At 47.2% G+C, this 16922-nt stretch overlaps 1 protein-coding gene across 1 annotated transcript; it reads right to left on the bottom strand.

The window, feature by feature from the left end:
* Window positions 1-16167: 16167 nt before the first annotated feature.
* Window positions 16168-16569, bottom strand: NHLH1 (nescient helix-loop-helix 1). The gene has a single exon (XM_065925431.1). The coding sequence runs from the start codon at window positions 16567-16569 to the stop codon at window positions 16168-16170; it is 402 nt and encodes a 133-aa protein (XP_065781503.1).
* Window positions 16570-16922: the final 353 nt, after the last annotated feature.

Consider the following 16922-nt stretch of genomic DNA (forward strand, 5'->3'; position numbering starts at 1 on the left):
CACCCAGCCCACATTTCACATGATGCACTCTGCATATAAGTTAAATACACAGGGTGACAATATACAGCCTTGTCATACTCCTTTCCCAATTTTGAACCAGTGCATTGTTCCATGTCCAATTCTAACTGTTGTTTCTTGACCTGCACACGGGTTTCTCAGGAGGCAGGTAAGGTGTTCTAGTATGCCTATCCCTTTAAGAATCCTCCCCAGTTTGTTGTGATCCACACAATCAAAGGGTTTAGCATAGTCAGTCAAGCAGAAGTAGATGTTTTTCTGGAACTCTCTTGCTTTTTTGATGATCCAATGAATGTTGGCAATTTGATCTCTGGTTCCTTTGCCTTTTCCAAATCCAGGTAGTACATCTGGAAGTTCTTGATTCATGTACTGCTGAAGCTTAGCTTGAAGGATTTTGAGCATAATCTTACTAGCATGTGATATGAGTGCAATTGTGCAGTAGTTTGAACATTCTTTGGCCTTTCCTTTCTTTGGGATTGGAATGAAAACTGACTTTTCCTGTCCTGTGGCCACTGCGGAGTTTCCCAAATTTGCTGGCCTATTGAGTGCAGCACTTTAACAGCATCATCTTTCAGGATTTGAAATAGCTCAGCTATTATTCCATCACCTCCACTAACTTTGCTCCTAGTGATGTTTCCTAAGGCCCACTTGACTTCACACTCCAGGATGTTTGGTTTTAGGTAAGTAACCACACCATCGTGGTGATCTGGGTCATTAAGATCTTTTTTGTATAGTTCTTCTGTATATTCTTGCCACCTCTTCTTAATCTCTTCTGCTTCCATTAGATCCTTACTCTTTCTGTCCTTTATGATTCTCATCCTTGCATGAAATGTTCCCTAGATATCTCCAATTATCTTGAAGAGATCTCTAGTCTTTCCCACTCTATTGTTTTTCTCTATTTCTTTGCATTGTTCACTTAGGAGGGCCTTCTTATCTCTCCTTGCTATTCTTTGGAACTCTTTTCTCATGACAAATAGAAAGGGAAAAAGTGGAAGCAATGACAGATTTTATTTTCTTGGGCTCTAAAATCACTATGGATGGTGACTGCAGCCACAAAATTAAAAGAAGCTTGCTCCTTGGAAGGAAAGCTGTGACAAACCTAGACAGCATATTAAAAAGCAAAGATATCACTTTGCTGATAAAGGTTCGTATAATCAAAGGTATGGTTTCTCCAGTAGTCATGTACGGGTGTGAGAGGTGGACCCTTAAGAAGACTGAGCGCCAAAGAATTGATGCTTTTGAGTTTTGGGGCTGGAGAAGACTCTTGAAAGTCCCTTGGACTGCAAGATCCAACCAGTCAATCCTAAAAGAAATCAACCCTAAATATTTACTGGAAGGACTGATGCTGAAGCTCAAGCTCCAATACTTCAGCCACCTGATGTGAAGAGACGATTCATTGGAAAAGACCCTGATGCTGGGAAAGATTGAAGGCGAGAGGAGAAGTGGGTGAGAGAGGATGCGATGGTTGGATGGCATCACTGACTCAGTGGACATGAGTTTAAGCAAACTCTGGGAGACAGTGAAGGGCAGGGAAGCCTGGCATGCTGCAGTCCATGCATAGCAAAGAACTGGACGTGACTTAGCAGCTGAACAGCAACACATCTCTGGAAGCTGGAGGTCTGATGTCAAGGGGTTGACAGGTCCATGTCTCCTCTGAAGGATCTGGGAGAGAATCCTTCTTTGCTTTTTTTAACTTTTGTTGTTTTCTGGCAAGCCATGGGTTCCTTGGCTCATAAATGCATCACTCCAATCTCTACCTCTGTTGTCACATAGCCATCTGTTCCCTGTGGATTTTTACACTATCTTCCCTTGCTGTATGTTTGTGTCCAAATTTCCCCCTTTTTATAAGGACACCAACCATGTTGGATTAAGGACCCACCCTACTTAAGTATGACCTCATCTTAACTCTAATTACATCTGTAGAGAGTCTATTTCCAAAGAAGTTCACATTCATAGGAACTGGGGGTTAGAATTTTTACATAACTCTTGGGCGAGATACAATTTAGCCCATAACATTAGCAAAAAACACTCAAAAAATTAAAATTATAATTTATAATAGCATCAAAAAATATAAAATATTTAAGATAAGTCTGAGAAAAGATGTGCACTGAAAACTAGATGAATTAAAAAACTCAGATGAATTAAAGAAGTGAAGTCGCTCAGTTGTGTCCAACTCTTTGCGACCCCATGGACTGTAGCCTACCAAGTTCCTCCATCCATAGGATTTTCCAGGCAAGAATACTGGAGTGGGTTGCCATTTCCTTCTCCATGAATTAAAGATGACCTAAATAAATGGGAAGATAAACATTGTTTATGGATCAGAAGACTCAGTGTTGTTAATATTTCAGTTCTCTCAAAATTGATCTAAATATTCAATGCAATCCCAAACAAAATCACAGCAATCTTTTTTTAATGTAAATTGACAATATGATTCTAAACATTATATAGAAATGCAAAGCACTTGGAACAGTCAAAAAAACTTTGAAAAAGAAGAATAAATTTGAGCAATTTATATTATATAAATTCAATTTTATAAAGCTACAGTAATCAAGACAGTATAGCATAGGCAAAACAAGATAAATAGATCAGTGAAACAGAATAAGGAGTTCATAAATAGATCCACATACATATGGTCAACTGATCATTGATAAACATGCAAAGGGTAGTCTTTTTACTATAGAGCATTTGGGTATCTACATATCCAGGAAAAGAACATCAATCCGTATCTTGCATCATATACAAAAATTAATTCAAAGTTGATCACAAAACTAAATGTAAAACATAAAACTTCCAGAAGAAAATGTAGGAGAAAATCTTTGTGACATTTGGATGGGAAGAAAGCTCTTGGATATGACATTCAAAACGTGGTCCTTAAAAGATATAAAATGATAAATTGACTTTACCAAAATTAAGAACTTTTGTTTTCAAAAGACACATCTAACAGGTGAAAAGATAAGTCACAGACTCAGGGGAAGTATTTGCAAATCACAAATTTGATAAAGAACTTATCCAGATTATAAAAGTAATTCTCAAAATTGAAAAAAAAGAAGTGATATATAAAAATATTGCAAAGGTATAAATAAAATTGTTCTTTTAATTAAAAAAAGATGAATTGTTCAATAAATGGCATTGGGATAATTAGCTAATCATTGGGAAAAAGCAAAATTGGATTCCTATCTCATTTCTTATATCTAGTGAAATCCAGGTAGATCGAAGGGCCAAAGGTAAACAGCAGCAACACCAAAACAATAATTATAATAAAAATACTAGAAGGAAGCCATGGAGTTTCTTTTTTATCTTATGATCTTGGGGCAGGGAAGGCCAAGGCCTAAAATACAGAGTCCATAGAAGAAAACAACTATAAATTTGACTAAATAAAAGTGTTTTGCATGGCAAAATAGTATCTATAACTCTATAGATTTTACAATCCTATAATCCTACAATCAATTAGAAAATTCCCAACAATCAAACAAAACAGTAAAACAATACTTACCACTTTACATCTACCTGAACAGCAAAACTTACAAGCAGGATAATATCAGATGCTAGTGAGGTGGTAGGAATCAGAGATCATCACAAGCTGCTGGTGTGAAGATGCATTGATACGTCTTATAATACAATTTAGAGGTGTCTCATAAAATTAAGTATGTGTGCAGTCTATAACCCAGTTCCATTCCTAGGGATATAATCACAAAAAATGACCCTGCAAAGAATAAATAACTGATATATTTAAGGATATCCTTTGCAGAAAAAAACTGGGGGGAAGATCTTATATAATAAATACATGGTATCAATAGAATATGCATATGGTATATGCGGATAAAAAAAGAACTAGTTCAACATATGTTCAGTTACTTCAGTCGTGTTAGACTCTCTGAAACCCTGTGGACAGTAGCCTGCCTGGCTTCTCTGTCCATGGGATTCTCCAGGCAAAATACTGGAGTGGGTTGCCATGCCTTCCTCCAGGGGCTCTTCCTGACCCAGGGATCAAACCCATGTCTCCTGCACCACCTGCACTACAGGCAGATTTTTTTACTTCTGAGCCACCAGGGAAGCCCATATATTGAGTTTTAAATTCCATCTCACAAGAAAAGCAGAATAGGATTTTAAAACACAATGTTCTGTAAAAATAAAAAAAAGAATGAGATATATAATACATCACAATATTGTCCTGAAATATAGAAACATGCAAAATACTGTAATGCACTGATCGTGGATACACTCATTCATTAATAAGGGGATGAAAGGGAGATTCAAAGACATGCACTAAATAAATGAGCAGATTCCTATGGGAGGGGTGGCAAGGAAAATAGGGTCAAGGATGGGAAAAGAGGGCGCAAAAAAAGGCAGGCATGGACAAATTATTCAGCATGCCACAAACTGAGGAATTTATTTGATAAAATTATTGCAGTTGAACAAGAGAAGAGCAGAAACATTTCTGTTTTACTTAAAATCGGTTGTGTTCCTTTATTTTACTCTATGTATTTACTTGGCTGCTTCAGGTCTCTGTTGCAGTATAGCAGCTTAGTTCCCCAACCAGGGATCACACTGCATCCCCTGCATTAGAAGGTGGATTCTTTATCACTCAACTACCAGGGAAGTCCTCAATTGTATTTTTTTTCCAATTATTTTTATTAGTTGGAGGCTAATTACTTTACAATATTGTAGTGGTTTTTGCCATACATTGACATGAATCAGCCATGGATTTACATGTGTTCCCCATCCTGAACGCCCCTCCCACCTCCCTCCCCATCCCATCCCTCTGGGTCATCCCAGTGCACCAGCCCTGAGCACTTGTCTCATGCATCCAACCTGGACTGGCAATCTGTTTCACACTTGATAATATACATGTTTCGATGCTGTTCTCTCAGATCATCCCACCCTCGCCTTCTCCCATAAAGTCCAAAAGTCTGTTCTATATATCTGTGTCTCTTTTTCTGTCTTGCATGTAGGGTTATTGTTACCATCTTTATAAATTCCATATATATGTGTTAGTATACTGTATTGGTGTTTTTCTTTCTGGCTTACTTCACTCTGTATAATGGGCTCCAGTTTCATCCACCTCATTCTCAATTGTATTTGTAAAAGGAAAAATACTGCATAAAAATTTTAAAACATAAATGAAGAAGTTTTTTTCAATAAGTCAGTGATATGAACGGGCAAGTCACAGAATAAACACAAACATCTAATAAGCATATGAAATTATTATCATCAACCTCAGATAAGGAAAATTCTAATTGAAGAAAAATTTCATATTTCTTTTGCCCATAAAGTTGGAAAAAATAAAAAAAGAATGATAATATCCTTTACTATGAAGGGTATGAAGAAATGTAGACTCTTGTGTGTGGTTGGAAATAGTATAGAAAATAACTTATGAGAACTTCATTTGAAAAGTCAAATGGACTGGAATAGATGAATACATATTCTCAAAGTAAATGGTAACAGGTGAGTGTTCAGACAATATAGCAACAATAAAAGCATAATTTCTCTTAATATAACCACTGTTTATTGACCTTTGTTATGCATTAGCATGGGGTAAAGGGCTTTACATGTTATCTCTAATAAGAATACAGATATTTGAAGATTTCAAGTAACTCACTCCAGGTCACACCAAAACCCATGTGATAGTAGGTAGATGATCTCAGTACACTTCAATGTGGTGAGTGAGAAGTGCACAGAAACATGTGTTGAAAGCTAAGAGGAAGCAGAAGGAGCCAAGTTTGGGGTGTCCTGGAAGAGAGAACATCTCTGTTGTCTTGAAGGATGAGTAGGACAGACACAGGTGCGGTAAGCAGAGGAACCACAGGAGCAAAGGCACAGAAGCTGGGAACAATGTGGAGTGTGTCAGAGACTTTCTTAGAACATCAGAGCACAAAGTGTGAAGGATGGAGTAGTATTAAGAGCTGGGGTGGAAAGGTTTGCAGGAGCTGCACCGTGAAGGGACTTTCATGCCATGTTGAAGAAGTTGGATTTTACTCTAGAAATAATGCTGTTGTTGTTCAATCACATCCAACTCTTTGTTCGTGGACTGCAACACAGCAGGCTTCCCTGTCCTTCACTATCCCAGAGTTTGCTCAGATTCATGTCCATTGAGTTGGTGATGCTATCTCATCATCTTATCCTCTGCCGCCCTCTTCTCCTTTTGCCTTCAATCTTTCCCAGCATCGGGGTCTTTTCCAATGGGTCAGCTAGAAATAATAGGGAGCCACTAAAGGATTTAGAAAAGGCAGAGGAACCAGAGATCAAATTGCCAACATCCGCTGGATCATCCAAAAAACAAGAGAGTTCCAGAAAAACATCTACTTCTGCTTTATTGACTATGCCAAAGTCTTTGACTGTGTGGATCACAATAAACTGTGGAAAATTCTGAAAGAGATGGGAATACCAGACCACCTGACCTGCCTCTTGAGAAACCTGTATGCAGGTCAGGAAGCAACAGTTAGAACTGGACATGGAACAGCAGACTGGTTCCAAATAGGAAAAGGAGTATGTCAAGGTTGTATATTGTCACCCTGCTTGTTTAACTTACATGCAGAGTACATCATGAGAAACACTGGGCTGGAAGAAGCACAAGTTGGAATCAAAATTGCTGGGAGAAATATCAATAACCTCAGATATGCAGATGACACCACCCTTATGGCAGACAGTGAAGAACTAAAGAGCCTCTTGATGAAAGTGAAAGAGGACAGTGAAATGTTAAAGCTTAACATTCAGAAAACTAAAATCATGGCATCCGGTCCCATCGCTTTGCGGCAAATAGATGGGGAAACAATGGAAACAGTGGCTGACTTTATTTTTCTGGGCTCCAAAATCACTGCAGATGGTGATTGCAGTCATGAAATTAAAAGACGTTTACTCCTTGGAAGGAAAGTTATGACCAACCTAGACAGCATATTAAAAAGCAGAGACATTACTTTGCCAACACAGGTCCGTCTGGTCAAGGCTATGGTTTTTCCAGTAGTCATGTATGGATGTGAGAGTTGGACTGTGAAGAAAGCTGAGCACCAAAGAATTGATGCTTTTGAACTGTGGTGTTGGAGAAGACTCTTGAGAGTCCCTTGGACTGCAAGGAGATCCAACCAGTCCATCCTAAAGGAGATCAGTCCTGGGTATTCATTGGAAGGACTGATGCTGAAGCTGAAACTCCAATACTTTGGCCACCTGATGTGAAGGGCTGACTCATTGGAAAAGACCCTGATGCTGGGAAGATTGAGGGCAGGAGGAGAAGGGGACGACAGAGGATGAGATGGCTGGACGGCATCACCGATTCGATGGACACGAGTTTGAGTAAACTCTGGGAGTTGGTGATGGACAGGGAGGCCTGGCGTGCTGTGGTTCATGGGGTCGCAAAGAGTCGGACACGACTGAGTGACTGAACTGAAGTGAAAGGATTTGAGTCTAGAACTGTCCTGATTAGATATGCATTGGGGGTGGATCACTGGTGGCAGTCTGGCGGGTGGATTTAAGGAGAGGAAGCCAAGCAGCAAGGAGACAGCTTAGCAGCTGCCATAGTCCAGGCAAACAAAAGCAGGGCTGGTACTGGTGGAAATACAAAAATAATTCCAAGTCTCCTTTAGAAAGCAGAATGGATAGATGTTGATGATGGATTGGAGGTGGGAGCAGAGGGAAAGAAAAGTGTGACAGTCAGGGCAATTGCATGTGGATGGTTCATTATTCATTTAAGAATACCAAAGGAAAAGTTGGGTTGAGGGGTGGAGAGAATAAGGGGGCCATAACCAATAAGGGTCATGAAGGTGGAGATTTCTGGGAGGCATCCTAGTAAAGAGGTCCAGCTCTTTAGTCACAAACCCAGAGAACTAGCTTCTTTCTGGACAGCTCCTCAATGGCTCTTTTTTTTTTAACTACTTATTTCTTTGGCTTCACCAGGTCTTAGTTGCAGCACTCAGGAACCTCTTAGTTGTATCATGCAAACATTTAGCTGCAGCATGTGGGATCTAGCTCCCTGACCAGGGATAGACCCTGAGCCCCCTGAATTGGGAGGGTGGAGTCTTAGCCCCCGACCACCAGGCAATCCATCCTCAACAGCTCTTGTTCATCGTGTCCTTAGTATGTCATCACTGCTGCCGCCATCCCCACCACAACCTGCAACAGTTTCTTCCTCCATTTCGTCTATTTGGGAAGGTAGTACCACCGTTCATTCCGGCTCCCAAGCCAGAAACCTGGGAGCTGTCTTCTAACCTAACACATTTCATAAATCACCAAGTCCCATTGAATCTACATTTAAACAGCTTTCCTAAATCTGTCCTCTCCATTCTCTCTGCTGCTGCCTAAGTAGACTCTCTTTTTCTCTCGGCTGACCCTCTAAAACTGTTCACAGCACAGATCCTACTCCTGCTTGTCTGTCTTCAGAACTGTCCTTAAAGTGATATTTCTAAACTGCAAATCTGACAGCATTTATCCACCCTACTAGACAACATTTACTGGGCTTTCCAGGTGGCTCAGTGGGTAAAGAATCTGCCTGCAATACAGGATACATGTGTTTGATCCCAGAGTCAGGAAGATCCCTTGGAGGAAGGCATGGCAACCCACTCCAGTGTTTTTGCCTGGAGAACCCCATGAGTAGAGGAGCCTGGTGGGCTACAGCCCACAGAGTCACAAAGAGTCAGACACAACTAAAGCAACTGAACACGCACTCAGAGACAGCATTTACTGTTTCCCCATCTCTATGTGGCAAAAGACACGCTCCCCAGCATAGCAGGCACCATCGCCATTCATTACTCTCCTGTCGCACCCACCCGCTGCGTTTTTAAGTCCCAGCAATACCAGAGTGCTCATAATGTGCTGTTGCCCACAAGTACTCTTCAGGCCTCCACGCCTTCATACCTACAGTGTCTTCTGCCTGGAATACCGCTATCTCAGGGAGGGTTCCCTGGGAAAGAGATTCTTACACACTGAGGTATATGCAGGAGGGTGCTTCCCGGAGGGAACTTGGGAATACCTGTTAGGTGTAAGAGAGGCTCGATTAAGCTGCAAGAGAAGTTGAAATACACTGCAACTGCAGAAGAGGCATCTGGCAATCCCAAGGGGAATCTCAAGCTGGGCTAGCCCTTCATGGCTGTCCCCAGAATGGGGCTGCGTAAACCCACACACCAAGCAGTACTTGCCTGCACCACCTAGGGAGGGAGTGCAGCCTGAAGCAAGACGGCTTTCCTCCTCCGCAGGCAATTCTGGAGAGACGGCTGTGAGTCAACGCTGCTGAGTCTGGCGAGGCGAACGCTTTGTCCAGTGAAGGAGGAGATTTGCAAAGGGGGGTCCTGGCAACACACTGCAGAATTCTCTGCAAGCACCTTCATAGATCTGGCAAATCCCCTTCAGTCTTTGAAACCCAGCTCAGATTTTACCTGCTTCCTTCCTCATCAACACTCTCTCTGAATAAATCCTGACTTCTGTTCCTTGCATAGGCTTTTCATCCTCAGGAAATGCATGTTTCCATGTCGGTCTCCCCTGCAGATAGTGGGGAGAGTGTAGGCCTGTATTTCAGAAACTACAACAGTGTCGAGCACACATTGGCTAGTTAATAAATGGACAATGTACTGAATTAAATGGGATTGACTTGTGAAGGAGACAGATACAAGGTTACAAAAGAAGGCTGGAGTTTAATCTCCAGTAAGGATGGCGGAGAGGTACTCATCTCAGCTCCCTCTCACTCCTCTCACTTCACCTGGGAACCAGGTGAAACCCAACAGTCCCAGATTAAAGCAAAACAAGGCCCTCCTACTTGGAATAATCAAAGCAGGGCAGGAAGACTGTCACTTGTAAACAACCATGAGGCTGATGGAGCTGAGAGGCAGAAGTCAAACCTAGAGGGAAGGAGAGGAAGTTAAACAGCTTCAGGCCTCTGCGCCATACCTGACAATTGTCACTTAGATTCCAATATTAAAAATGACAGAAAAACAAGCACACCGACATATGCACATACAGCCACCGAAGAAGCAGTCAAGCGTCCCCAGCGACAGAAAACACACATACACACACAAAATGAATAAAAATGGACACAGGAAAAAAACAATTTAAAAATTATAGCTCACTGTTATATATAAATGAAACACCTCTGAATTTCTATCTTTATTTATCCCTAGACAGTAATCAACCCTTATTCACCTTCCAGAAACCTCTGGCAAGAACAGTAGTTTGGATTGCAGGTCCCACCACATCTCCTTCATCCTTTGTCCCCAGTCTAGCATGGCCTCCTCTTTTCCCGTTTCTTAGCAGCTCCCACGTATAAACGCTTAATCACAGCACAGCATGTATATGTGTGTTTATAAGGGCTTCCCTGGTGGCTCAGTAAAGAATCCACCTGCAATGTGGGAGACTTGGGTTTGGTCCCTGGGTTGGGAAGGTCCCCTGGAGGAAGGCATGGCAGCCCACTCCAGCATTCTTGCCTGGAGAATGCCCATGGACAGAGGAGCCTGGCGGGATGCAGTGCCGTCCGTGGGGTCGCAAACTGAGCAAGTAAGCAACAGCACAGCAGCTCCCAGCCAGAGGGAGAAATGTGGCCAGCAGGGGGCAGTGCTCCACAAGAAATAGTCAGCACTGGCTTAAAGGAACCTGTTTAAGTGAAGGAACAGGGGAAGAGGAGCAAGAGGTCCAACCAACACAGGTCTGATCCTATTCCCTGACCCGGGGCGCCCTCCTTTTCAGCTTCCTCAGCACCCACTCCATCTTTTCCCCAACTGCAATGTCTCCATCCTCAGGTTAGCAGATGTCAGACTCTGGCTCTACTCAACTTTCCAGAGAAGCCTCAGCTGAGGGATCCCCCTCTCTAGTGCGCCCCCAAGTCTCCTTCCCCTTCTACTCGATCCTGGTTTCCAAGGCGGTCAGGACTCCCGAGTGTTTGGTTGGACTCCTGACTGATGCCCAGGAGCCCACACAAGGAGCTTGATTCCAAGGCCGCCTCTCGGAGGCTGCATGCATCGTCACTGGCACGGAGGGCACAGCTGGTCTGGCGGCCCCTGCTCGTCTCTGGCCCGGCACTCGGTGCCTGCACAAGCTGCGCAACAGTACACGTTGGCCCCCTGACTTACTGCCCCTGAGGTGCCCTAAGTGAGCACTTTTCACGCTCAGCACTGCCAGGATGATCGCATTTAATCTTCCTAACTAACACCCCTGTGTTGTTCAGGGGCCAAGTCGTGTCCGACTCTTCGACCCCAGGGACTGCAGCATGCCAGGCTTTCCTATCCCTCACCATCTCCCGGAGTCTGCCCAAATTCATGTCCATTGAATCAGTGATGATTCAACATCCCTGCGAGGCAGGTCTCACCTTCCCATGTTGCAGATGAGGAAGTTGAGGCGCAGGGAGGCATGTGCTTTGCTCAGTATGGCACAAATTATAAAAGCTGAACATGGAGCTAGGACACAGTGCTTTCTCTCCCCTCCGGCACAACGTTGCTGGTTCTGCTGTGGCCAACACACTGCCTCCCTTCTCCCCAGCTCCCCCTCTGCTCCCTTCCTTCTTCTCTCTGGTAAACTAGGATTCAGGGGTTGTGATCTTCCTGTCAGCTTCTTTCTCCTGCCTCCAGTCCTCACTCAATCAGATTTCAAGAGCTTAAGGAAAAGACATAAGAAAGCAAGAGTCAGAAAGAGAAGGCAAAGAAGGCAAGCGCCATACTGGGAAGGAAGGAAGGTGAGTGCCAGAGGGAGAGGAGCCCTGTGCCCAGATGAAAGGGCACAGGCAGGTCTCCATTGTGTGGGCACAAAGGGGCCATACGCCTGGCCGCCTACACCATGTGCGCGCGTGTGTGTGCATGTGTGTGTGTGCGTATGTGTGTGTGCGGGCGTGTATGTGTGTGTGCGTGCCTGTGCGCGCGCGTGTGTCTGCGCGCACGTGTGCGTGTGCATGTGTGTGTGTGCGCGTGTGCGCATGTGTGTTCGCGTGTGTCTGTGCGCGCGTGTGTGCGTGTGCATGTGTGAGTGTGCATGCACGTATGTGCGTGTGTGTGCCCGTGCGTGTGCGTGTCTGTGTGTGTGTGCGTGCGTGCGTGTGTGTGTGTGTGTGTGTGTGTGTGTGTGAGGTGAGGAGGGCAGGAATGGCTAAGAGGTCCCCTTCATTCTCTCAAACCCCTGGGGCCCTGCTGTCTGTCACCAGGGGTGGAGTTTACTGACACAGGGGCAGAGGGGAGTAATTATGACGGACAGCACGGGCGGGTCAAGGTTGCAGGAAACCGGGGATGGAAGAGCCCTTGGAAAGCTGAACGGGGCGGGGCTGGATGGGAAGGGACTGCAGGAGGAAGGGGTAAGTAAGACCCATTTGCCAGGTGCCTCCAAACCACCCCTCCGCACCCACTGGCCCCACAGCACGTTGGAGGCTGTGAAATGAGGACCCCAGATGCTTCCTCTAAAACCTTCCGTTCAGCCCTCCTCCCTGAATGTTAGCCCCCTCACCCAGCGACTTCTACCTCCCTGACAGTCTCCTCTCCCAGGGCCTGGCCCCCTGCTCCCTTCCCCCTCCCACTCCCATCTCCTTCATCTCCAGTCCCGGGGAGCAGAGAGGCAGCGAGGCCAATTGATTATCTGAAGAAATTCGGAGCTAGCAGTAGAACAGCTGCAGCTGCCCCCTCTCAACACCCCCAGGCCCTCGGGGATCCTTGAGGGGAGGGGCCCAGTAACCCCTTCTGCTTTCCAGCAGGACAAAGTGTTGAGAGAGAGGCAGGGCGCTCAGGGGACGGAGGTTGCTGTGCCGGGGAAAGCACAAAGCCCTCAGGGCCAGGAATGGAAGACACCGGTTCTAAATCCACCCTCGTGGAGTTCCATCACCTTTGCATTTTACTTGCTTTTTAAACAAGGGTGTTGGAGTCAGCAAATTCTGTGTTCCCTTCCAACCCTGGCCCCTTGTAGGCCTCAGATTCTCCCAGGTCTCTGTTCAGCCCTCCCTCTTGCCAGGCTCTAGGCAGAGCGCATTTCATACAAATCAGATGGGAAGGGAAGATGTCAGCCTCTTCCTCTATAGGAGTTCCTCCCTGAGTCTAACTCAAACGGCTCCTGCTTCTGATGTCATTCTTTGCCCATCAAGATGAAAGCAGCCCCCATCAGGTGCGGAAGAACAGCCCAGCATTTTCCACCCAGTGTTGGGACCTTATGGTTGAAAAGGATCTTCAAGTTTACCTAGCCAGTGGTTCCTCTCCACAGAAATGGCTCACTGGTAATTCTGCCTTTTTGCACTCCTCCTCCTTAGGCAGGCACTCCCACTGCTGGACAGCTCCAGATGTTGCAGAGTTTTTTGGAGTTAGAAGGCTGTTTCCTGTCACTTCCATCTGCTGGTCTTCATTCTGCCTCCTGGGGCCTCATAGAATGTCTGTTTTTGTTTTTCTTTCAACATTTGAAGATGGGTATCCTATTGTCCCTAAATGCACACTTGTAAAGGGCTCCCCTGGTAGCTCAAACGGTAAAGAATCTGCCGGCAATGCATGAGACCTGGATTGTTCTATGGGTTCAATCCCTGGGTTGGGAACATCCCTTGGAGAAGGAAATGGCTACCCACTCCAGTATTCTTGCCTGGAAAACTCCATGGACAGAGGAGCCTGGCGGGCTACAGCCCATGGGGTCGCAAAAGTTGGACACAGCTGAGCAACATTCACTTTCTCTACACTTGTAAAGACACATATCCTCGGTTTTTCACCTGTTCCTTCTGTGAAGCTATTTCCAGGCTTTACAGAAGTGAAGTGTGTGCTGCCTTCTTGACCACACAACTCTGAATACTCTCTAGTTTATCAAAGTTCCTGTTAAAATAGGAGTCCCTAGAGTACCACCTGGCAGGCTGGGTCATTTCAGAGAAGCAGAGAGGTACTGGCAGTATAGGACACGAAACAATCTGGGTTTAAACTTCCTCTCTTCCCCTAACCAGCTGTCTGACTGTGGGCTCTTGTCTTCTCTGGACTCCAGTTCCCTCGTCTCTAGGGTAACTTTAGAGGTGCTCCCCGGACTCCTCTGAGATTCCTTCAGCTCTCCTTTATATCCCGGCCCCTATTTCCCTCTTGGTCCCAGGTGCTCCACTGTGTTCTTTCCTGTATCCAAAAGCTGAGGAACACAAAATAGGCCAAGAACTGTGACTGCAAGGAATTTTGACCCAGCTCAGAGGCAATAATGATTCATAGCCATGACGTGAATTGTTGCACAGCGCAGCAGCAGGCACCCACAGACACACCTTTAACACGGGTTCCACTGGGACACTCGGCTCCTTCTCTGATCCACAGAGAGCAGGAGCAGAAGCACATCAGAAGAGTCAGAAAGTGTCCCTGGATGGGTATCAAGATGGAGGTACTCCACTTTAGGTGGAGGAGCCTGGGACCTGCTACACACTCCTCTGCACACTCTGCCATCCCTCTTCTTTTTTAATTTTCCCACCATAATGAGCTCTCGTGACCCCATAAGAAGTCTTCAAAGCTTGGGACCCTCAATGCCTTCCCTACCATAACCTGCAATCCAGCGTGCCAACCCAGTCAAATGATCCACAGCTGTACCTGGTGCTAGAATGAGGTCACTTTAATTTTTCCTTGTATATGAAATCAGAACTGCAACAGGAGGGACTCACACACGGGACACAGGCCCCTGAGGGCCCGCTGTTGGGGAGGGGTTCTTAGGAAGAAGTGAGGATCCTGGGGAGGGCTGGAAAGAGAAAAGAAGCAGGCAGGACTGGGGTGGGATTGCCTGGGGATGAAGGGAGCTGACGGAGGGTCCAGGAGCGCTGGGAGGGTAAAGGGGGTATCATCCCAGAGGATTAGGGTGTCAGGACAGATGGATCCTAGAAGGGGATACGGGCATGGTGAGGGAAAGGGATCCCCCACACACCTGGAGTTGCAGGAGGAACAAGAAAGGGAAGGGAATAACCAGGGAGGAAGTAAGAGAGGCCAGGCGAGGGCTGCCAGGAGCCTCCTCACTCTACCCCAAAGTGCACGACTCGGCAATAAATAGTAATATTTATAAATAAATAAGTAAATAAATAGATGAATAAATAAATAAATACGTAAATAAATAACATCCATGTAGAGCTAGGAGTTTGGTGTGAGGGAGGTGGAACATGGGAAGTGTGGGACTGCATCTCTTCTACACGGGTTCTCCGGCCCTTCATTCTGTCACTGACCCCAGCTAGTGAGCAGGTGGGCTCAGCAACGTGGGGTGGGGGGCGGTGGGGACAAGAGGGCCTCAAGGAGGGGTGGGGTAGGGGTCTCTCCCCTGCTAAAGGCAGCTTAAGGAAAGAGAAAAAAATACAATGAACAAGTCACGGGCAGAAGAGCTGAGCTTTCCCGGAGGGCAATAACAGGGCATAACCCCTGCATCAGACAGAGTGGGGTTTCTCACGTCTCTGTGGTGGGCGGGGAAGGAGGAAGCAGATCCAGCCCACCCCCTGCTGGGCCTTTTGCAGATACTCCGGGCTGAGTCTGGGGACACGCTCCCCTACCCCAAGATCTAGGTTTCCCTTTCTCTAGCTGAACACAAGAAAGAAGCAAACTGGGATGGTTGGGTGGAAGGGGAAGGGAGAGGGCCAAATAGCTCAGAGAGGGCAAGGCACTCACCACCAAGTAAGAACCGAGGTCTGTATAAGCTAAGCCTCAGGAAAGAGATAGAAAACAGGGAGTTTTCCCACAGTTCCCAGCTACTGAGATGCCCCTCAGAAGAGGTAACTCCCCGAGCCCCTGCCTCCCAGGGCTAGACTGCGATGCTTGAGAAAAAGCCCACCCCACTCCAATCCCAGCCTTCCCCCTTCCTGTTCCCATGCCCCCTCCCTGCTATGGGCAGGAGAAGCTGGGGCGGGGTAGAACGAGGGTGGGAGGCAGAGCTGGGGTCTGGGGAGGGGTCGGGGAAGTCTCTGAAAATTTGGGACTAGGAGTAGGAGAGGCAGCGAGCCAAGGGGGAGACGCCAAGACTATACCCGCCAGCCCAGTGAACATTTCTAACCAGCGGGGCCTCGACCACGACCCGTGGAAGGTACCCAGAGAGGAGCCCTCCGGGGGCCTGGGTGAGTCAGAGAAAGTCGCCTTCATGTGGGCACTCTGCCCGGGCCCGGGGCCGTGGGTACATGCCATGCCGAGGTGCGGGGGCTCAGGAAGGAGAGGCCGTTCTAAGCAGGGAGCGGGTGCGCAGGGACCCCGGCGAGGCGCGGGGCAGACGCGTGGACCCGGGGGAGGCAGGCGGCGTTCACACGTCCAGCACGTGGTTCAGGTAGGAGATGTAGCAGATGGCCAGGCGCAGGATCTCAATCTTGGACAGCTTCTTGTCCGGGGGCAGCGTGGGCAGCAGCTTGCGCAGCTCGGCGAAGGCCAGGTTGAAGGCTTCCACGCGGATCCGTTCCCGCGTGGCGTGGGCCGTGCGGTACTTGGCCGTGGCGCGCCGCCGGCGCCGGCGCTCCTCGCGGCTCAGGTGCTGCAGGTCTTTCCGGCCCGGCTCTGCGGGCTCCAGGCCCCGGGCCGGGCCCCCTCGCGGCCCCCCGGGCCCCGCCCCGTTGGGGCCCGCCCCGCCCCCACAGTCGCTGAAGCCGGACTCGGCCTCCGAGTGGGTGAGGGGCAGGTCCAGCTCCATGGTGTCTGAGTTGAGCATCATGATGGATGCCCCCCGCCCCGCGAGCCCAGGACCCCCTCCCCACCCCTCCCTCTGGGAGCCTGAAAGCTGGCGGCGGGAGGGGCAGGAAGGGCCGGGGGTGGGGAGGTCTCCACTGAACTCAGAAAGTCGGAGCCGCGTCAGGGGTCCATGGTCAGGGCTCTGGTCGGGAGTCTGGAAGAAAGAAGGGGAAATGAAGACGGTCAGAGGCAGGAAGGAGGGGACAGCTCAGAGGTGGGGAGCCGGGAGGAAGGTTTAAGGTGGGCTGGGAGCGGGGAGGTTCTGTAAGCTTGCGGAAAGGACAGCAGAAACATGGGGGTGTGGGGAGCAAGAGAGAGGAGCGGGTGGCCACCGTG

Source organism: Muntiacus reevesi, chromosome 1, assembly GCF_963930625.1.
Source record: "Muntiacus reevesi chromosome 1, mMunRee1.1, whole genome shotgun sequence".
NCBI classification, from domain to species: domain Eukaryota; kingdom Metazoa; phylum Chordata; class Mammalia; order Artiodactyla; family Cervidae; genus Muntiacus; species Muntiacus reevesi.